Source organism: Dreissena polymorpha, chromosome 1, assembly GCF_020536995.1.
Source record: "Dreissena polymorpha isolate Duluth1 chromosome 1, UMN_Dpol_1.0, whole genome shotgun sequence".
Taxonomy (NCBI): domain Eukaryota; kingdom Metazoa; phylum Mollusca; class Bivalvia; order Myida; family Dreissenidae; genus Dreissena; species Dreissena polymorpha.
In genome coordinates, this window is record NC_068355.1 from 48,975,112 (window position 1) to 48,995,542 (window position 20,431).

Here is a 20,431-nt window from a genome sequence, read left to right on the forward strand (position 1 = left end):
TTACATTCAAGGTCACAGTGACCTTGACCTTCAAATGAATGACCTTGAAATGACCAGTGGTTACTAACTAGTTATGGCCAACCTTCATGTCAAGTTTCAAGACTCTAGGTCCAAGCATACCAAAGTTATAACAACTTTAACATTTTTTATATTGAAGGTCACAGTGACCTTGACCTTCAAATGAATGACCTTGAAATGACCAGTGGTCATCTGTTAATCCTGGCCAACCTTCATGTCAAGTTTGAAGACTCTAGGTCCAAGCATACCAAAGTTATACCATGAAATAAGAACTTTAACATTTTCGAGCACGCCGCCCGCCCGCCCGCCCCCCCGCCCCCCCGCCCGCCCGACAACATCAATCTATAAGCCGAGATTTTTTCGAAAAAAATCCGGCTAAAAAAGATAATGAACATGTTCAACGAGAACATTTTACAAAAATATTGTGTCGCCTTTTCATATGTTTAAGCTTGTAAAGGTCTTTTTGAACTGCCTGTTCTGCATCTTCGTCATGTTGCTATGGCAACACCATTTTAAAAAACAAGAGCACCGCCTTGCGGGTGCAGACCGCTCATCTATTTTCTTTTTAAAGGTGAAGGGACTCTCATTTTCAATCACAAAGGAGGGAGGGGTGGAGTGAAGAGGGGTGTATTGTGTGGGGGTGTGGACATTTATTACATTATCTTCCAAAAATGCGAAAAAAAGGAAAAAAAATAAAAAATTCGGGTGGGGGGGGGGGATTCTTGGGTGCTATGGTTGGACGGTATTTCAATCATAAAATAATTAATTAAATATTTGTGTTTTCTAACCGTTTCCAAAAAAAAATGGGGGGGGTGAGGTGGGGGGTATAGTGTGAGGGTGTGGTGGTAATTTGTGAGATGATCTTAAAAAAAAAAAAAATATATATATTTAGGGGGGGGGATTCCGGTGGGGGGCGGGGGGGGGGGGGGGGGGGGGTTCTTGGGTGCGATGGTTGGACGGTATTTCAAACATAAAATGATCAAAATAAATAGTTTTGTTTTTAAAACCGTTTAAAAAAAATATATTGGGGAGGGGGTGGGGTGGGGGGGTGTATAGTGTGGGGGGGGGGGACACGGGCGATGGTTTGGGTAGAGTATATTGTGGTATGTCAGGTAAGAGTAGTTTTGTCAAAGTATCAATCAAATCTAATCATAAATAAAGAAGTTATGGCAATTTTAGCAAAATTAAATAATTTGACCTTGAGAGTCAAGGTCATTCAAAGGTCAAGGTAAAATTCAACTTGCCAGGTACAGTAACCTCATGATAGCATGAAAGTATTTGAAGTTTGAAAGCAATAGCCTTGATACTTAAGAAGTAAAGTGGATCGAAACACAAAATTTAACCATATATTCAAAGTAACTAAGTCAAAAAAGGGCCATAATTCCATAAAAATGACATCCAGAGATATGCAACTTGTCCTTTTACTGTACCCTTATGATAGTTTGCGACTGTTCCAAGTATGAAAGCAATATCTATGATACTTTAGGGGTAAAGTGGACCAAAACACAGAACTTAACCAAACTTTCAATTTTCTAAGTATAAAGGGCCCATAATTCCGTCCAAATGCCAGTCAGAGTTACATAACTTTGCCTGCACAGTCCTCTTATGATAGTTAATAAGTGTTGCAAGTATGCAGGGCTTTTTTTCCTTCTTTGCGAGTGGCCCTGGAAGGACATTTTAAAATGTTGATAGGGACAATTCACAAACCTAACATGGCCGTGAATTTTTTACAAAATTGGCCGTTTTTCACAATTTTAACAATTTCACGACTCAGTTTTTCACAATTTTAAGAAGTTCGCGACTCAATTTTTCACAATTTTGAATAGTTCACGACTCAATTTTTCACAATTTTGAAAAGTTCGCAACTAACTTTTTCACAATTTTAAAAAGTTCGCGACTCATTTTTTCACAATTTAAAAAAAATCGCGACTCATTTTTTCACAAAGTGAGGGGGCCAGGGCCGCTTCACAAACTAAGGAAAAAAAGCCCTGGTACTATGAAAGCAATAGCTTTGATACTGTAGGAATAAAGTGGACCTAAACACAAAACATAACCAAATTAAAAAAAATTAAGTATAAAAAGGGCATATAATTCTGTCAAAATGCCAGTCAGAGTTACATTACTTTGCCTGCACAGTCCCCTTATGATAGTTAGTAAGTGTTGCAAGTATGAAAGCAAAAGCTTTGATACTTAAGGAATAAAATGGACCTAAACACAAAACTTAACCAAATTAAAAAAATTTAAGTATAAAAAGGGCATATAATTCTGTCAAAATGCCAGTCAGATTTACATTACTTTGCCTGCACAGTCCCCTTATGATAGTTAGTAAGTGTTGCAAGTATGAAAGCAAAAGCTTTGATACTTAAGGAATAAAATGGACCTAAACACAAAACTTAACCAAAATTTTCAATTTTCTAAGTATAAAAAGGGCACATAATTCTGTTAAAATGCAAGCCAGAGTTATCTAACTTTGCCTGCCCAGTCCCCTCATGATAGTAAGTTAGTGTATCAAGTTTGAATGCAATAGCATTGATACTTTTTGAGAAAAGTGGACCTAAACGCAAAACTTAACCAGACGCCGACGCCGACGCCAAGGTGATGACAATAGCTCATGATTTTTTTTCAAAAAATAGATGAGCTAATAAAAGGAAACATCTTGAGGGGCATAACTTTGGACAAAATAATATGATGGATGGTTAAGCAACTTAAAAATTTCAAAGGGCCATAACTCGCTAAATAAATCATCTAACCAGAACCCACAAATAACATGCGCATCTCCTCAAACTAGTTAAGCTTCCAATAAAGCTTCATTAAATTTCAGTTAGTAGTTGGGTAGAAATAGCCCGGACAAGAATTGCACTATATGTACAGTTTATAGAAAATTTCAAAGGGCCATAACTCTGTGAAAAATCATGCGACCATAACTGGCTGAAAATATGCACATCTCCTGTTAGAAGTGAGCTTCCCATCAAGTTTTATTGAATTCCAGTTATATGTTGCTGAGAAATAGCTAGGACAAGAATTGCACAATATGTACAATGGAAAATTTCAAAGGGCGATAACTCTGTGAAAAATCATCCGACAAGAACAGGCTGATGATATGCACATCTCCTCTTGGTAGTGAAGCTTCCCATAAAGTTTCATTGAATTCCAGTAACAAGTTGCTGAGAAATAGCTCGGACAAGAATTGCAATATATGTACAATGGAAAATTTCAAAGGGCCATAACTCTGTGAAAAAGCATCCAACCAGAACCGGCTGATAATATGCACATCACCTCTTGGTACCCTCTTGGTAGTGAAGCTTCCCATAAAGTTTCATTGAATTCCGGTCATTAGTTGCTGAGAAATAGCCCGGACAAGAATTGCACTATATGTACAGTTAATGGAAAATTGCAAAGGGCCATAACTCTGTGAAAAATCATCCAACCGGAACCCGCTGATAATATCAGGGCTTTTTTTCCTTCTTTGCGAGTGGCCCTGGAAGGACATTTTAAAATGTTGATAGGGACAATTCACAAACCTAACATGGCCGTGAATTTTTTACAAAATTGGCCGTTTTTCACAATTTTAACAATTTCACGACTCAGTTTTTCACAATTTTAAGAAGCTCGCGACTCAATTTTTCACAATTTTGAATAGTTCACGACTCAATTTTTCACAATTTTGAAAAGTTCGCAACTAACTTTTTCACAATTTTTAAAAGTTCGCGACTCATTTTTTCACAATTTTAAAAAGTTTGCCACTCATTTTTTCACAAAGTGAGGGGGCCAGGGCCGCTTCACAAAGTAAGGAAAAAAAGCCCTGATAATATGCACATCTCCTCTTGGTAGTGAAGCTTCCCATAAAGTTTCATTGAATTCTGGTCATTAGTTGCTGAGAAATAGCCCGGACAAAAATTGTTCACGGATGGACACATGGACGCACGGACACATGGACGGACGGACAGACGAAGCGGCGACTACATGCTCTCCCTAAATTTTGTTAGGGAGCATAAAAAGAATACACTATTATAACAAATGTAATGATGAAGTTAGAATAAAAGAATTAAATACATGATTCAAACATGTGCTTAAATAAATAATAACTGTACCTGTGTTGGAAGTCACACATTTCTGAGATGAAGAGTTTTTATGATTTACAGATGGATGCATGGTTTTAGCACTAGATGCGGATCTTGGCTTCTCTGATTTATTTCCAGATAATGTAGACGTTACCCGTTCTAATACATCCAATTCAGGCTTAGTTTTACCATCAAGAGCTTTTGGTGACAATTTTTTGCCAGACACTGAAGATTTTTCTAATACAACAGATTTTGTCTTTGATACACCACTAAATGATATAGGTTTATCAGGTGACTTAGCAAGTTGCTTTGAAGACTTGGCTGTTGATGGGGACTTGACAGATGGCTTATGAGAGTCTTGATTGGTTTTCTGTGCCTTTAAGGTTTGAGGTGAAGTGGAGTCTTGGCTAGATTGTGGTGTCTTTGCTGTGGAATTCAGCATCTCTTGTAACTGTTGCATTCGTCTGGCCATTGCCTCCATTTCAGCTGCAACAGATTGAGGGTATATAGTTTATAAGCAAACAATGTGCACTAAATTTGTCTTTTTATATTTTTGTCTCCACCATTTCTTTAAAGAACAAACTTACATTTATCATCAATTATGGTACAGGTTATCTCAAAGAGCAAACAAAGATGGAATCTTCCGTTATTTATATAAACAAAATCTGAAATTGGACGAGTTTTAAGGCTAGTTTTTTGTACTTCAGTCGTCCCCAGAAACAACACTTGTACCCAAGGTTCGACATTTTTATGCATGACTTGTTTATTTTATTTCATGTCAGATGTCATTTTCCACCAAGATTGTGGTGGATCTATTGCAAATATAATTATCATAATTGTATGGAAAACAAAGGCACACAACATTTGATTGCTAATAAATGAGTGTGTGTGTGGGGGGGGGGGGAAACAACCTCCCCCCCCCCAAAATCAATTTTTCTATTATAAACATCTACATTTGCTGCAACAAGACTTCACTTCTGTCGAGTCCAACATGTACCTTTGCAACTGATGAATAAGAACATGGTCATCTTAAATATTTTGCAATTATTTAATCATTTATTTCTTAATTGTGGCTATCTTTACATACACTCAGTAGTCCTTAATTATGTAGAAGACATGTTATTTCCAGGCACCCATTATGTAAAAGTGTTCAAAGTTTTAACTCAAACTTTTCTACTTGTTTATATGATTTATAACCTCTATTTGACAACATTGATTCTTAACGTTTATATCACCTATAACAAAATGAAAGACAGTAAAACTAACAGTAACTATTTGTCAAATATTAATTCACCTTTTATAGCATCCACAGCAAGTTCCGGTACTCCTGCAACTGCCTCCTTTGAAGACTCTGACTGGTTTCCATTATGTGCTCTGTTATCAGACTGGTCCACATCCATTTCATTGTTTTCAGACTGGTTGTCCATCAAGCCTGAGGTTGCCTGCATATCTGAGCAATCAGCTTCTTTGTTGGGTTCTCCTGCTGTAGATCCAGCACCATCCAGCTCGGCAAGGTCCTCAGCCATCAGTTCATCTATAACAGTAATAAGGATTGAATTATCATACACAACATTCAATATATTAAGGATTTCATTAATCTGTTTTCGGATATCTATTAATAAAAATGTTCATAATGCTTTTATCTATTTCTTCTTCCTTTAAAAAATACAGAAATTTTGACTTATCTTTAGCAACAATAATTAAATAATTGATTTATCTGTGAGAGTATCCAGTGTTTGAGAAGATATGCATTGAGAGCAATACTGAGAATATGTATAAGAAAAGGCAGATGTTCCACAATTACAAATCTACTAAAACAAATGTGAATTCTTCAATCGGCCTAAAATATATATTATATGATTTTCAAGCACACCATACAATTTCAGAACATATTGATATTCAGTGTTTTTACATTACATCTTTAATATTAAGGGCTTTTTCCTTATATAGCAGTGGTCTATGAAAGTCATCCCCCATGCTGTCAACAAGATTTTAATGAAAATACAAGAACAATTTAGGAGTATTTTTTATTAAAATATAATAAAAAAAGAATTTCTTTAAAGTTAAGTCTTCATTTAGATTGGGACTTTGTTCGTAGGGACAACTTTTTTCATGCCAATAGCATTTTTACTAAAGGAAAATGTTTACAAAATGAAGTATTGTGGGATATGTCTAGATACAGTATTTTGTATACTACAGCTAAAGATTATCAAATTCCAGTTTTTGGTCTGATGTTCTCAAGGTAGTAAACTCTTCATACTTTTCAATGATATGATTGAATCATGACAACTAGATTTGTACTATTTAAAAAAACACACACTCAAATGAGTTATGCGAATAATAAATACAGGATAATGTTTCAAACGAATTCTATAAAACATAGATACACAGTATTGGAATATATTTACCTTTAAAATTGACGGTTGGTCAGTTAGGCAAGGCACAAAAATGTTACAGTATAAATACTTTTTTTCAAAGGAAAGCACTGATATTTAACATACAAACATAGTTTCCTCCAGTATTATATAATTTGTGTAATTTTAGCTCACCTTCAAAATCTTCTTGTTCGTGATTTTCTGAAATTCAGTTTAAATTAATAGTTTTGTTATACCATTCTAAATAATGCCTCAAGTATAAAATGTACATCTGATTAAATTTCCCATCTTAAACTAAACTCAAATTTGTATAACTAAACTCATGACCAGCATTAAGGTAAGTCTTTGTGCACGGGTATTTTATGCCCAGTTCTTGTGTGTGACATGACTGCAAAAAATGCAGCCACTTTGAAACCCACTGCTAATAAGCAACATCTGACAGTGAGGACTTCCAAAATTGTCACCTGATTATATTTGTGATATTATCAATCAATTGATCCATTCTACAGTGGAACCCCTCTAAACCGGACACCCCCGGGACCAAGAGGAAATTCCGGTTTAGAGGGGACATTGACTTTTTTTACTTTCAGAAGGTCAATTACATGGCCTTATGTGGAAAAAACACTTTAAGCAAATTGTCATAGTTTATTTATATATACCATTCATTCATATTGCATCACATAAGAAAAACACGTCGCTTAATCTGTTGATTCGAAAGCAATATCAGTCACAACATAGATCAAACAGTGCACCCTGAAAAACAAACCATTGTATACATGCATGCATGTGTTAGGTGAATTTAGTTCCTTTTCACACTGAAACATATGTACGCCGACTTTTTTCGCACAATATCCCCGATCGTCGACTTTCCTACCCGATATTTCTCTGACAGTATCTTGAGTGTAGGTTTTAGCAACATCTCTGACTCTTTTATCAGTTTGATTTTGTCTTCTTAAGACAATAAAATTCCATGTGCCATCGCATAGAAGGAGGTTCAGACATTTTTAGTCTTAGTTATCTTAATTACCAATTTGAAAATCTAAATGAAAATCTAAATGCACATGCGTCAAGAACTCTGCAAATAACCATTTTATATGACATTAAATTAGCAATTGTAATAAACAACATAAAATTAAATAGCATTAAGATTATTAAAATTTAGCACGGCTTCCTATATCAAAAGCAAAACACACTAAAGAACTCTATGTTTGTTATCAGTAATTATAATCAGTATTATCACATCTATTGAGCAATATGTACATCACATGACAAGTATCTTTAAATTGTTTTGCGATTTTTACAGTTTGCAAATTTTTTGACCACCTTTATTAATTTCACGCGTCTATAATCCGCTATTCACAACTTTTTGACACTTGGTCTGAGGTGCAATAAACCGGCCCTGAGCGGTTTAGAGAGGTACAATTACGTATGGAATTACCCAATTTTGATCCAAAGAATGACTGTTATTCAGAATTGAGGGGATTCCGGTCTTGAGGAGATATTTTATGCATGGTTTTATAGGGAAAACAATGGGACCGGACAATATGTCCGGTTAAGAGGATTCCGGTATAGAAAGGATCCGGTTTAGAGGGTTTCCACTGTATTATTAAACCTCAGTTCTTCATTGCTCTATACAATGCATAATTCAGGGGGTAGTATGTTGATATGTCTTATTGCAATGTTGTATGCTACTGAAATGACGCCTGCTTTTATATTATATATCTACTGGCATGCATGCATGGATATAAGTTTAATGTGCTTACAAAATTGTCAGATTATAAATCTGTGTTACAAAGGCATTTGCTTCCTTATAAGATTGCATTGTTTGATGTAGGGATTTAGCCAGATAAATGGCAGGAATGGTTGAAAAACAGTAGTGTGACCCCTTTCATAAAACAAGAGGGCCATGATGGCCCTAGTTCGCTCACCTGAGAGGAGTCGGTTCATTCAATCTTTACCTTATGTCAAACTTGACCTAGATATTGACCAGACAAACATCCTGGTCAAGTTTCATCATTATTGAACCAAAACTCTGGCGTAGGGAGTGTTTTTGTTTTTGTAAGATTTGAAATGGTGACCTAAACCTCTTTTTCGAAACCTAAACACGGACCTTAAGTTCAAGGTCAAGGTCACAAGGGTACAAAATTGTGTGCGTATGGAAAGGCCTTGCCCATATACACATTCATACCAAATATGAAGGTTATATCTCAAGGGACATAGAAGTTATGAGCATTTTTCGAAACTTTAACGCAAAGTGTGACAGAAAGACGGACAGACAGGCGGACAGACGGACAGTCCGATCACTTTATGCCCCCTTTGAAAGAAGGCATAAAAACATCCAACCTTGAATCACAATTAACACATAAATGACATAACTACACAGTATTATTATGAAAACATTAATAATCAAAGGGGAGTAACTACTGTAAACTTAAATGCAATATTTATAAGAGTTGTCTCGCATGTTACATGACCTTGACCTTAATTCATGATAGATTACAAGCCTTTTTACTTTATAAATATAAGGAAAACTGCCACCTTCACCTGGCAACCATGTTTTTCAACGGACCGGAACCATTTTCAAACTTAACTCACGTATCTTGGAAACAAAAGTTCGGACAAAATTTCATGAAAATTGGGCCAAAAATGAGACTTCTAGAGTGTTGACATGTTTTCACTATATACATATAGATAAAAATGCCCCGCCCACTGGTGGCTATGTTTTTTCATCGATCTGGACCATTTTCGAACTCGTCCGAGAAATCAATAAAAACCAATGATTTGACCAAATTTCATGATGATTGAGCAAAAATTGTGACTTCCAGAGTGTTTACAAGGTTTCTCTATAGCCAAATAAGGAAAACTGCCCCACCCACTGGCGGCCATGTTTTTCAACTGACCCGAACCACTTTTCAACTCAACCAACATATCATTAAGACAAACATTTTGACAAAGTTACATGAAGATTGGGCATGAAATGTGACTTCTACAGTGTTTACAAGTTTTTTCTTTTTTTGACATAGTTTTTGACCCGGCAAGACCCAGTTTCGAACTCAACCAAGATTTCATTGGGACGAAGCTACTGACCAAGTTTCATGAAGATCGGACAATAAATGTGGCCTCTAGAGTGTTTACGAACAAATGTTAACAGACGGACGGACGTACGACGGGGACAAAGACCGGTCAAAAAAGCTCACCTGAGCAATCAGGTGAGCTAAAAACATTGGATGGTAAACTTTGTTCATCGTCAGTGTCTTAAATATGCTATTTCCACTTAAGCACATGTACCTATATTCAATTATGCATTCAGCATCATTCCATGATGGATGTTTTTAGTAAATATAATCTAATTGGGCAATAGTACTACGCAGTCAAATTGCACCATTGCTCTGCGAAAATGTGTTACATATAATATAGTGATATATTATGTAATAAATGATAAATCTAATAAACACTATAACGCTATCAACAATATCAAAACCCACTATACCTGTATTATTCTTATCTGCATTTTCAATACCATGATGATCCGACTGGGCAACTACTTCCTCAGGTTCATCATCTGACGACTCTTGCAAGAAGGCTTCAATCTCTGCCTGAGTGAACTCATCTGTTTACAGGCAAGGAGAAATAATTTATCAGAAAATAAAACATCCATCAGCAATTTTAAAACCAATTAATTAATAAATACTTATCTAGAGCACAATACATATGCTAAATCATGTATTTTCAACAATTATTGGTAAATTCACAATTTCAGGAAGGTTTAATGAAAAATTCTACCATTCAAACATTTGTGTTGAACACTTAGGTATTAACATTGCAATAAATCAAATCAATCTGACTTAGATATACAAGGGGAAAATTTTGATACCTTTTATAGAAGCAAATATTTAAGTTAAAAAACAGACCTTTTTCTTTGGTTGTAAACTGACTACAGCACCACTGAAAGCTGAAAAGGTAATACCTTCATTTGTATTCTGTTGAGAAGTCTTTGGTTCGTGTCCTGCATCAATGTCATCATCCGAGGATTCAAGAAAGGCAGTCAACTCCTCAAGTTCACATTCATCTACAAGAACAGTGTATATTTCAGTCAAGTTTAAGACAAGAAACCGTCAGAGACGGGTGATGCTCCCCAAAGTTTTTTTTGGTCACAATATTGCACTATATATTCAGATTAAGGGAAACGTCTTGAGGGGCATAACTTTGGACAAAATAATACAATGGATGGTTTAGCAAATTAAAAATTTCAAAGGGCCATAACTCATCTAACAAGAACCCACTAATAACATGTGCATCTCCTCAAGGTAGTTAAGCTTCCCATAAAGCTTCATTTAAGTCCAGTCAGTAGTTGGGGAGAAATAGCCCGGACAAGAATTGCACTATATGTACAGTTTATAGAAAATTTAAAAGGGCCATAACTCTGTGAAAAATCATCCGACCATAACCGGCTGATAATATGCACATCTCCTGTTGGTAGTGAAGCTTCCCATAAAGTTTCATTGAATTCCCGTGATAAATTGCTGAGAAATAGCTCGGACAAGAATTGCACTATATGTACAGTAAATGGAAATTTTAAAGGGCCATAACTCTGTGAAAAATCATCCGACCAGAACCGGCTGATAATATGCACATCTCCTCTTGGTAGTGAAGCTTCCCATAAAGTTTAATTGAATTCCAGGCATTAGTTACTGAGAAATAGCCCGGACAAAAATTGTGCATGGACGGACGGACGGACACACGAAGCGGCGACTAAATGCTCCCCCCAAATTTTTTTTTGGGTGAGCATAAAAATTGGTTTCAATGCATGTGCAAACAGTATTGTGCCACATTAGCCTTTGCATTCCCTAGACACTTTCTGCCTTTACTGGATATTTTATTAAGAGTGAATTCATTCTGTTGAGAAATTCCATAAACTCTGACAGTGTCACAAGCTTCACATATTGGCTCAATAAAAACACTTAAATTGTACTTAGCAGATACAGTTGTATCAAATTTGATTTTTTGAATTACCCAATTGAATATTGCAAAAAGGTCTTAACAATGTTTAAAAATGAGAAATGCTACACATCATATTACATGTAATAGTAGTGATGTTTGATTTGACAAGACCAACCAGTCCCTCAAAACACCATGAATACAAAATGGAGTGATAAAATAACTTGAAAATATGGCTTACCAGTTTCATTTGCCATCCTTACGAATCATGCAATCATTGAGTTCTGAAAAAATAAAAATTTATAATTTAAATATTTTATTTAGTGTTAAATAATATATTCAAAGAATGATATTTGTCTGCAAAAACCAAGCATCATACACATCATAGACAACACCTCTAAATGTTAATTATATTACCTCATTGTTTAATTGTTGCTTTACAGGTATTAGCAGATTTTTTTCTTCTGTCAGTCAATCATGACATTCCCATAATCATTCATGTCAGTAGTTCTCTTTAACATTTCATTGATTTTTTTTGCCCAATTAGGAAAGTACCCGTACCAGCCGAATTGGGAACAAGAGCTCAGCCATCGGAGACAGACCCCCCCCCCTGCAACAGGGCCTTGATACAGGATTTTTTCCAACAAAACTGAGCACAAAGTTAAACTTATCATATTAGTGTCACTTAGCCACTTCAATAAGTTATTATGCGATTCTGTTAAATCATTGTTAATTGTGATATGAATCTCATTTTTCAACATTAAGAGTTAAATGAAATTATGTTGTCGCAATATATTTCATTTCCTTGTCCTCTTTATAGAGCTTGATAATTTAAGCTGAACATGCCAATACTCTGTGAAATTATTTTGAACATTGAACAATTAATAATTGACGAGTTACTGATCAGAAATGATTTGTACACTTATTGTGACAGTGACCCTGACCTCTGACCTAGTGACCCCAATTTCAATAAGGGTCGCGTATCATCTACTGCCCATGGCAAATGCACATGGGAATTATCAAGCAAATCGGTGAATCAGTTGACAAGTTATTGATCAGAAACGATTTCACACTTAGTGTGACAGTGACCTTTGACCTAGTGACCCCAATTTCAATAGAGGCCATCTACTGTCCATACCAATGCACATGGGAAATATCAAGCAAATCGGTCCCTCCATTTAAAAGTTATTGAATGGAAACAATTTTCACTCTTAGAGTATCAGTGACCTTGACCTTTGACCTAGTGACCCCAATTACAATAGGGGTCATCTACTGGCAAAGGACAATGCACATGGTAAGTATCAAGACAATTGGTCAATCTGTTGACAAGTTATTGATCGGAAACAAACTGGTCTAGCCACAGACTGACATCCACCAAAACAATATACCCCCTCTTCTTTGAATAGGGGCATAAAAATAAGTGCGAAAAAAAGAGAAGAAAATGGGAAAATTTGCGTTGTGAAGTCTTCAGGTTGCGAAATTGGTGCATTTGATTTGTTGCCTCAGGGGACAAAAATATTTCTAAACTGCACTCGTCCTGCAGGACAAGTGCATTAAAATTTTCACTCGTCCTGCAAACACATGCACTTGTCCTTAAAATATGGGTGAAATAAAGATTGCAAAAGGCTGATATGACTAATATGAAGTTTCTTGTATCACTGCTAAATTGCTGCTTACTCACTTGTTCATGCCAGCTGATCACAAAATAAATGTTAAGCAGTGAAATAAGTTACTTTATTTATGAGGAACACACAATTTCGTGTTTGCCGTTTTTCTAATGCTCGCATGCTTTCCGTTTCGGACGTTTGAACATCGCTACCGCCAACTTTAAAGAACGCTTGTATGTCAGACATTTTTCTTATGAAATTCAGACTGGTTTGAAACCGAACTTCGCGTTTAAATAATTCTTTAAAAATCAATACTTACAGTGAATGCATAGGTTGGTTCCCTGTCACCATGGACGCGCAAAGTTTACATCAAAAAGCCAATATTTACTGGGGACACAGTCTCGCATAACAACGTGCACCTGCTGTATGAAATTTACAATTACAATTTCCGGTTCATTCGCGATCTTCTTTCGGAATAGCTATGATTTCAGAAAATGATTTTATTTAATGAAAACAAGTCTTACTTGTCAGAAAATACATATTTTAACATCAGCTTTTTTCACTCGTCCTGTAAGACGAGAAATTAAGGAAAATTCACTCGTCCTTTTGAGATTTTACTTGTCAATACAAGCGGACGAGTGGTATTTTTGTCCCCTGTGCCTACAAATACTTTGAAATAGATAACCAAGTGTTGTCTAGTTGTCAATATTATATTTTGATCGCCGTGGTGTAGTGGATATGGTGTCCGCCTAGCGATCGGGAGGTCATGGGTTCGATCCCCACTGTGGGAGCGTTCTTTAGATCTCCCCCATAGACACCAAGGAAAACGGACTCGAGAGCGTTTCATATAAGCTTAGGCTTGTTACACAATCGAGCATAAATAAATAGGTTTAAAAAAAAAAAATATTTATATTTACATAGGTTCAAGCCATACAGCTGCATAGGGAAATTAATTAAATGCAGGGTTTTTTATCTGATTTTGGGGAAAGGGCCTGGCCTTTTTTGAGGGGAAAAAAATCGCGCAAAATTCCGGATTTTGGGGGAAAAAATCACGCGAAACACCGGATTTTGGGGAAAATAAGGAAAGTCTTAAATAATCAATTCAACATATTTTGCTGTTTTTAAAACAAAATTAAGGCAACAGATAATTTAATTATGCAATATGTTATATTTTCTACACTGGATCAGGTTAACTTATGTATTTAAAGTTTAAAAAAAAAAAATTTTTTTTTTTTTTTTTTTTAGGGGAAAAAAATGAAGTCTGGGGGAAAATTTACCTGCTGAGGGGAAAAAAAAATCTGAGGGGAAAGGGCCGATTTTCGGCGGGTCCCAAAGAAGGAAAAAAAGCCCTGAAATGTTTTATTGTATTAAAAAAAAAATGAAAACCTTAAAATGGGATTATTTGACAGTAATTGGGAAATTTTTAGGTTTTTCCCCATTGGGAAAGTGTTGCTTTTTTGGTACGTAATAGAAAAATCGATGCATTTTGAAAAACACATGGCTTGTAAAGCATAATAACATCTGTTTACTTTAAACGCTCTGCACCACAACAGACGAACGCAAACTGTATTTACGCCGTTTATTCTTCCACATGCTTTACATCAAGGCTGTGTTATCGATTTATATCTACACAGCGAGCGAATCGAGAGATATTGAAAATTTGAATAGTGAATGGATTTATATTGCTCAGGCGTGCAAAGTTCAAAGTGTCATTAGACTCATTACATAATGTTTACGGAACATTATTGAGAAATGAATTATCTACACAGGTATGTAAATATTAATGCAATCCGTTGATATTAAGTGTCTGATATCGGGGCTTGAATGTTGCGCACAAAATCCTTGCGTAACAATATAGACAAAGAAGGAAAAAATTCCACCATTGTTTGAATGCTTCCCCGGTTGTACGCTCCAAATATTACCAATATAAAAAGTAGCTTAAATTAATAATATTTAAGAGCGTCAACAAGTTGGACTAGGGTCATGTGCACCTTCCACTTCCAAAAAAAGCATTCTTTATGTTCTTTATGTATTTAATGAATACCTAATCCTTATAGCAACAGTTTTCTGCAACAAATTGTATAGAACAGTTGACGAGTGACGTCACGCGCACCTGCAAACTTTAAACTCCGCCCACTGGTTGGCAAAAAGAGGTGTATTTCATATAAGCGCGTATAGAGAAGGTTGGCAAAATCATCGTTTTTATTGATAATCACGCACAATATCAAATATAATTTTTCTAATTATGTCTGAATAAAACCTTAGCATGCAAGGACATTCATTTTTGGAATGATTATATTGTTGTTAATATTTGTTTTTACTAACAACGAAATCGGGAGTTGAATATATCTAATAGCTCGGTATATGAAGAGTGAAGACCACAAAAATCTCTCTACTTGGCACTTCTTTGCGACCATTTTTAGTTCAAAACTCTCAGAACTTGAAATTATTTCAAAATATAATAAATTTAATAAACAAAAAACAATTGATGATGAAAACAGACAACAAATAGATCGTGTTTATGTACGCAACATAAATACTGATTCGAACCATTATATTTCTTAAAAAACTTATCTTGTTACACATTAAATAAATTCTCTTGATAAATGTAATTGTTTTATTTAATTGTTCACACCAATTTTGACACTCTTTGTTGCAGCATTTTAACCCGGTGTTTAATTGCACCTTTGTTCATCACAAACCAATTATCTCGTTATGATCGGATACTTTCCAGACAAAGAAAACATGGTGTCATAAACCCAGGCACCTATACTTGAGTCCCTGCATAAACCACATGTTGCAGACGAGTGTGGGGTCATTAAACACAATTTATGATACCCTCATGTCATCTCTTGACATATTGAGCAGTCATTTAAGCCTAAGGTTTAAGCCAAAATACTTGACAGTTGCTTCAATACAATATTTCAACATTAAAAAAATGAACACATTTGTCGGAAATGGATAAACAGGAACAAGTGCACATATATTAGCCAGTTTAATCATAAGGATACAGTGTTAAATAACTATAAATTTAAAATATTGTGCAATTTTACTGCAACACAATTAAGGTATTTAACGCGTACCGGCAAATGTAAACTCCGCTATTTAATACGTGTAAAGATCGTACGTTACTTTAGTGTACGAAACACCATTGTGAAAAGAAGCAACCACAACACGGTTTAAAATACTTGCGTTAATTTATATATGTTTAATTATTTTTGAAATATTATTTATTTAAGTCTTACTATCAGAAATAATAGGGCAAATTTATTGTTGTTTTGTGGAATTGTCAGTATTGAGTCTTTCGACCACGTTTACTCTGATGCATATCTACTTCGTTTTTATATAAAGAGGAAATTACATTTATGAATATACATTTATTGGTACTATTTTTAAGAGTTTGAATGTTTATTTTGGATTTTTGTATCGATTTATTGACAACAAAAGCCATTTATACATGTTTTACGTTTCTGTAACCAGTGTTTTTTTCCAACCAGTCAGTGCGTATGCGCGGAAAATCCCAAATGTTGTAAACAATAACATTCTACTGGTCTATAGTTATTTCACATCGACGCAAGCCGCAAGGTTGAACAGATGTTAAGTTAACTATCTATCTTTGTATATCGATCTTTGTATACTGCCAACCGCTCTTTCGAGCATTATAGGCAGAGGGACATTATCGAGTCCGTTTCCTGGGAAGAACCAGTACTAGGTGTCTATGGAGGAGATAATGAGAACGCTCCCCGAGTAAGATTCGAACCCACGAACTCCCGATCGCTAGGCGGACACCTCATCCACTACACCACCGCGATCAACTGATAAAAAAAATCGGTTATTGAACCTCTTAAGCAATTGGTCCTACCTTTCTTGTAAATCGCTTAGAATATATGTTATTAATAAAAGACTACAAGTAAAGTGAAGCAGTTTTGATCAACGTATTATTTTGGGAAAAAGGGTTTTTGTCTTTGTTAGTTTTCGAAGTTCCCGCAATAACAACACGGAGTTGCAGACACTAACAACGTTGTGCAAATTGCAAAACATTGAAGTGGTAGTCTCCCTTTTTGACGGGTTTTTTAATTTCAGTAATTGGAAATAAATACATTTTTTACAACATTACAAACCCGTCAAAGTTGTCATTGGAAACAAGAACTAATGTATGACAGGTGACTATTTTGATGTAAATTTACTCAATGTTGCCATTATTGTTAATAATTTTACCTTAAACATAAAATAAATGCATGAAAACATAATTAGTAGCACAGTTGTTCTTATAATTACAATAAAAAGCACAGAATGAGGAAACTGACACTGATTTTGATATGAATACATCAATTTCTAGCTATTATTAGTAAACTGTTCCAAAACATGGGCAAAATGATTTTGAACTGTCAGTTAAGCTCATATTTTATTTTGCATTGTCGTACACTTAAAAATTGTGCACTTCATTGATAAATGAAAACAATATGTTGTACATTGTTCAAATTGTTATCATCACGATTCACGGTTTCGATAACCCATCAGGGGTGGCGAAATCTAAAAAAACTATACTTGTCCATGGACAACCATTTAGGAAATTGAACTTGGCCGTTGCTGAACTACACTTGTTTGTTAATTTTTATTTAAATATAAACGCATTTATTTTTATACCTACCATTCTAATCAACCCTAAGGTGTACACCTTCACGATAAAATCGTGGTGAGTTACTTAGAAAACTGTTGATGGCAACCGGGTGTAATAATCATGGAAATTGTGCATTTCATGCGTAGTATTGTCAAAACGTTTTTTCATCGCTTCAAGCATTTAAACAAAGACTCGTTGAATTAATTACACACAACTGTTAACGTTTTGTTTTATTCTCAAATGAGCATAAGTAAATGTGTAATCCGAAAAAACACTTCCGAATTTTAAAGACATTCATTGCCATATGCAGCGTAACTATCTGGCTATGCTCGAATTTGTATGAAGTAAACCATGAGAAAAAACTGATGCTAGAATTTAGCGAACATTTGGTATAAATGCATTTTGAAATTTAAGACGAACGTTCAATATTTAGATACAGAATTGACGAACAAACGAGTCTTTTCACTGTCTAACAGTCGGGCCGAATGTTGAAAATGGGGATGCTCCCGGTCTCAACTAGAATAAGGGAGATCACCGCGCAGGAGTGCCCGAATTTTAGCTTGATTTGCTTCGCAAATAGCACTGACAATGTAACCGTGTGTCAACATTCGGTTTTGTAAAACTTAATTACAATGTATTTTTTGTATTCCTCGACCCGACTGGTTGTCCACGGACAACTTAATTGAAACAAATCAGTTGCCCAGACAAGCAAATGTAAGACTCGGGCAACTCGGACATTTGATTTCGCCACCCCTGCCCATATATATGCACCAGTTTAAATTAAAATTTCAGATTTTGTGCTAACTCTTTTATCATTCATTTAAATCATTTGTTATTAATAATTAATTAATGATTTATGCAATTATAACATTATTTAAAAGCTCTTACATTTTCGAAAAGCTTTCTTAAAGAGGACAATAGTGAGTCTTCAAGAAGAAGAATGAACAGAATCAGACTCACCAATTTAACCGATTTTCAAAAACTATGTTAGAAACATATGGTTTGCTAGATATTTTTTTTTATTGCAAAAGCACTGAGTTCTGAATCTATTCACATAATTAAAAAAGCATATTTTCAGTCTCATTGCACCGGCACTGTACGTAAGAAGTAAATTGTAAATCTTCAAAACTCCATATGCATACATTTTATCAGCAGATTTGTTAAAGATTATTTGTATTGAATAATGTAAATTGTTGTTGTTTTCAGATTTTTTTTGCCATTACTAACTGATGATTCACAAATATTGACAACTCAAAAATAAACTACAATGGCTGATTCCCCTGTCAGATCCAACATGGACTCGCCAGATGCCTCTGTCATGTCAGGAAAGAAATCCAGTAAGTTTTTAATTCTTGCTAAAAATATTGAGGGTTTTCATTAACTCTTAATAATATGGTGTGTTTTTACAAATAAGTCAATGCCTTGTTAAATAAACATACATTTTTAGCTCGACTATAATATATGAAATATATATAGTGGAGCTATCCTACTCACCCCGGCGTCGGCGCTTCTGTTTCCGTTTGCGTTAGGGTTAGCATGCAAATGTTAAAGTTTTCGTACTACTCCAATTATTTTCATTGTCCCTTGACATATTGCTTTCATATTTTGCATACTTGTTTACCAACATGACCCAAACCTATAAACAAGAGCAGACAACTCTATCAAGCATTTTGTCATAATTATGGCCCTTTTCCACCTAGAATATGCAGCAAATGTTAAACTTTTCGTACTACCTCATTTATTTTCATTGTCCCTTGACATATTGCTTTCATATTTTGCATACTTGTTTACCAACATCACCCCAACCTATAAACAAGATCAGACAACTCTATCAAGCATTTTGTCATAATTATTGCCCCTTTTATACTTAGAATATGCATATTATTGATAAATCTATGTTAAAGTTTGCGTACTACCCCAAATATTTCCTATATCCTTTGACATATTGCTTTTATATGTTGCATACTTGTTTACCAACATGACCCCAACCTATAAACAAGAGCAGACCACTGTATTAAGCATTTTTACATAATTATGGCCCCTTTTACACTTAGATAATTGAACATTTTGCTTAAATTGCCATAACTTCTTTATTTATGATCACATTTTATTATTACTTTGACAAAACAACACTTACCTGAATACCACAATGGATTCCACCCAAACAATAACCAACACCCCTACCCAGAAGCCCTCCCCCCAACCTCCCCCCCCCCCATTTTTTTTTGTAAACATCATCTAATAAATTACCCCACCCCACATTATAGCCCCCTCTCACCCACCCACAACCCCCCTACCCCACCCCCAATTTTTTTATGCCCCCGGATCGAAAGATCGTGGGTATATTGTTTTTGGCCTGTCTGTCATTGTATGTGTGTGTGTGTCCCAAAACTTTAACCAAAACTTTAACCTTGGTCATAACTTTTGCAATATTTGAGAAAGCAACTTGATATTTGGCATGCATGTGTATCTCATGGAACTGCACATTTTGAGTGGTGAAAGGTCAAGGTCAAGGTCACCCTTCAAGGTCAAAGGTCAAAAAAACAAATTAAAAGACTTTAACCAAAACTTTAACCTTCTTCATGACTTTTGCAATATTGAAGATAGCAACTTGATATTTGGCATGCATGTGTATCTCATGGAGCTGCACAATTTGAGTGGTGAAAGGTCAACGTCATCCTTCAAGGTCAAAGGTCAAATTTATGGCTTCAAAGCGGCACAATAGGGGGCATTGTGCTTCTGACAAACACATCTCTTGTTTTTTTAAACATCATCTAATAAATTACCACACCCCACATTATACCCCACTCT

General features: G+C 35.3%; 2 protein-coding genes across 9 annotated transcripts in view; one reads left to right on the plus strand and one right to left on the minus strand.

The window, feature by feature from the left end:
* Nucleotides 1-17,012, minus strand: part of LOC127879698 (protein MCM10 homolog) — a 49,089-nt gene extending 32,077 nt beyond the window's left edge. Inside the window, exons 1-8 of one of the 4 annotated variants that reach the window (XM_052426703.1) lie at nt 16,862-17,012; nt 13,319-13,421; nt 11,634-11,676; nt 10,422-10,523; nt 9,945-10,064; nt 6,629-6,655; nt 5,374-5,613; nt 4,110-4,565 (exon numbers count right to left, since the gene is read on the minus strand). In XM_052426703.1, coding sequence (XP_052282663.1) covers nt 4,110-4,565; nt 5,374-5,613; nt 6,629-6,655; nt 9,945-10,064; nt 10,422-10,523; nt 11,634-11,649 — 961 coding nt within the window. In that variant the 5' untranslated portion in view covers nt 11,650-11,676; nt 13,319-13,421; nt 16,862-17,012. The remainder of the gene's footprint in view (nt 1-4,109; nt 4,566-5,373; nt 5,614-6,628; nt 6,656-9,944; nt 10,065-10,421; nt 10,524-11,633; nt 11,677-13,318; nt 13,422-16,861) is intronic. The other 3 variants (XM_052426694.1, XM_052426709.1, XM_052426716.1) reach the window with 3 other exon arrangements.
* Nucleotides 17,013-17,049: 37 nt separating this feature from the next.
* LOC127879848 (cilia- and flagella-associated protein 100-like) overlaps nt 17,050-20,431 on the plus strand; it is a 33,016-nt gene continuing 29,634 nt past the window's right edge. For 4 of the 5 annotated variants that reach the window (XR_008049297.1, XM_052426912.1, XM_052426927.1 and 1 more), the window contains exons 1-2: nt 17,071-17,162; nt 18,827-18,957. Coding sequence is in view for 4 of the 5 variants with exons in the window: in XM_052426912.1 (XP_052282872.1) it covers nt 18,888-18,957 (70 nt within the window). In the remaining variant the exon portion in view is untranslated. Of the gene's footprint in view, nt 17,163-18,826; nt 18,958-20,431 lie in introns of all 5 variants that reach the window. The other variant, XM_052426920.1, reaches the window with a different exon arrangement.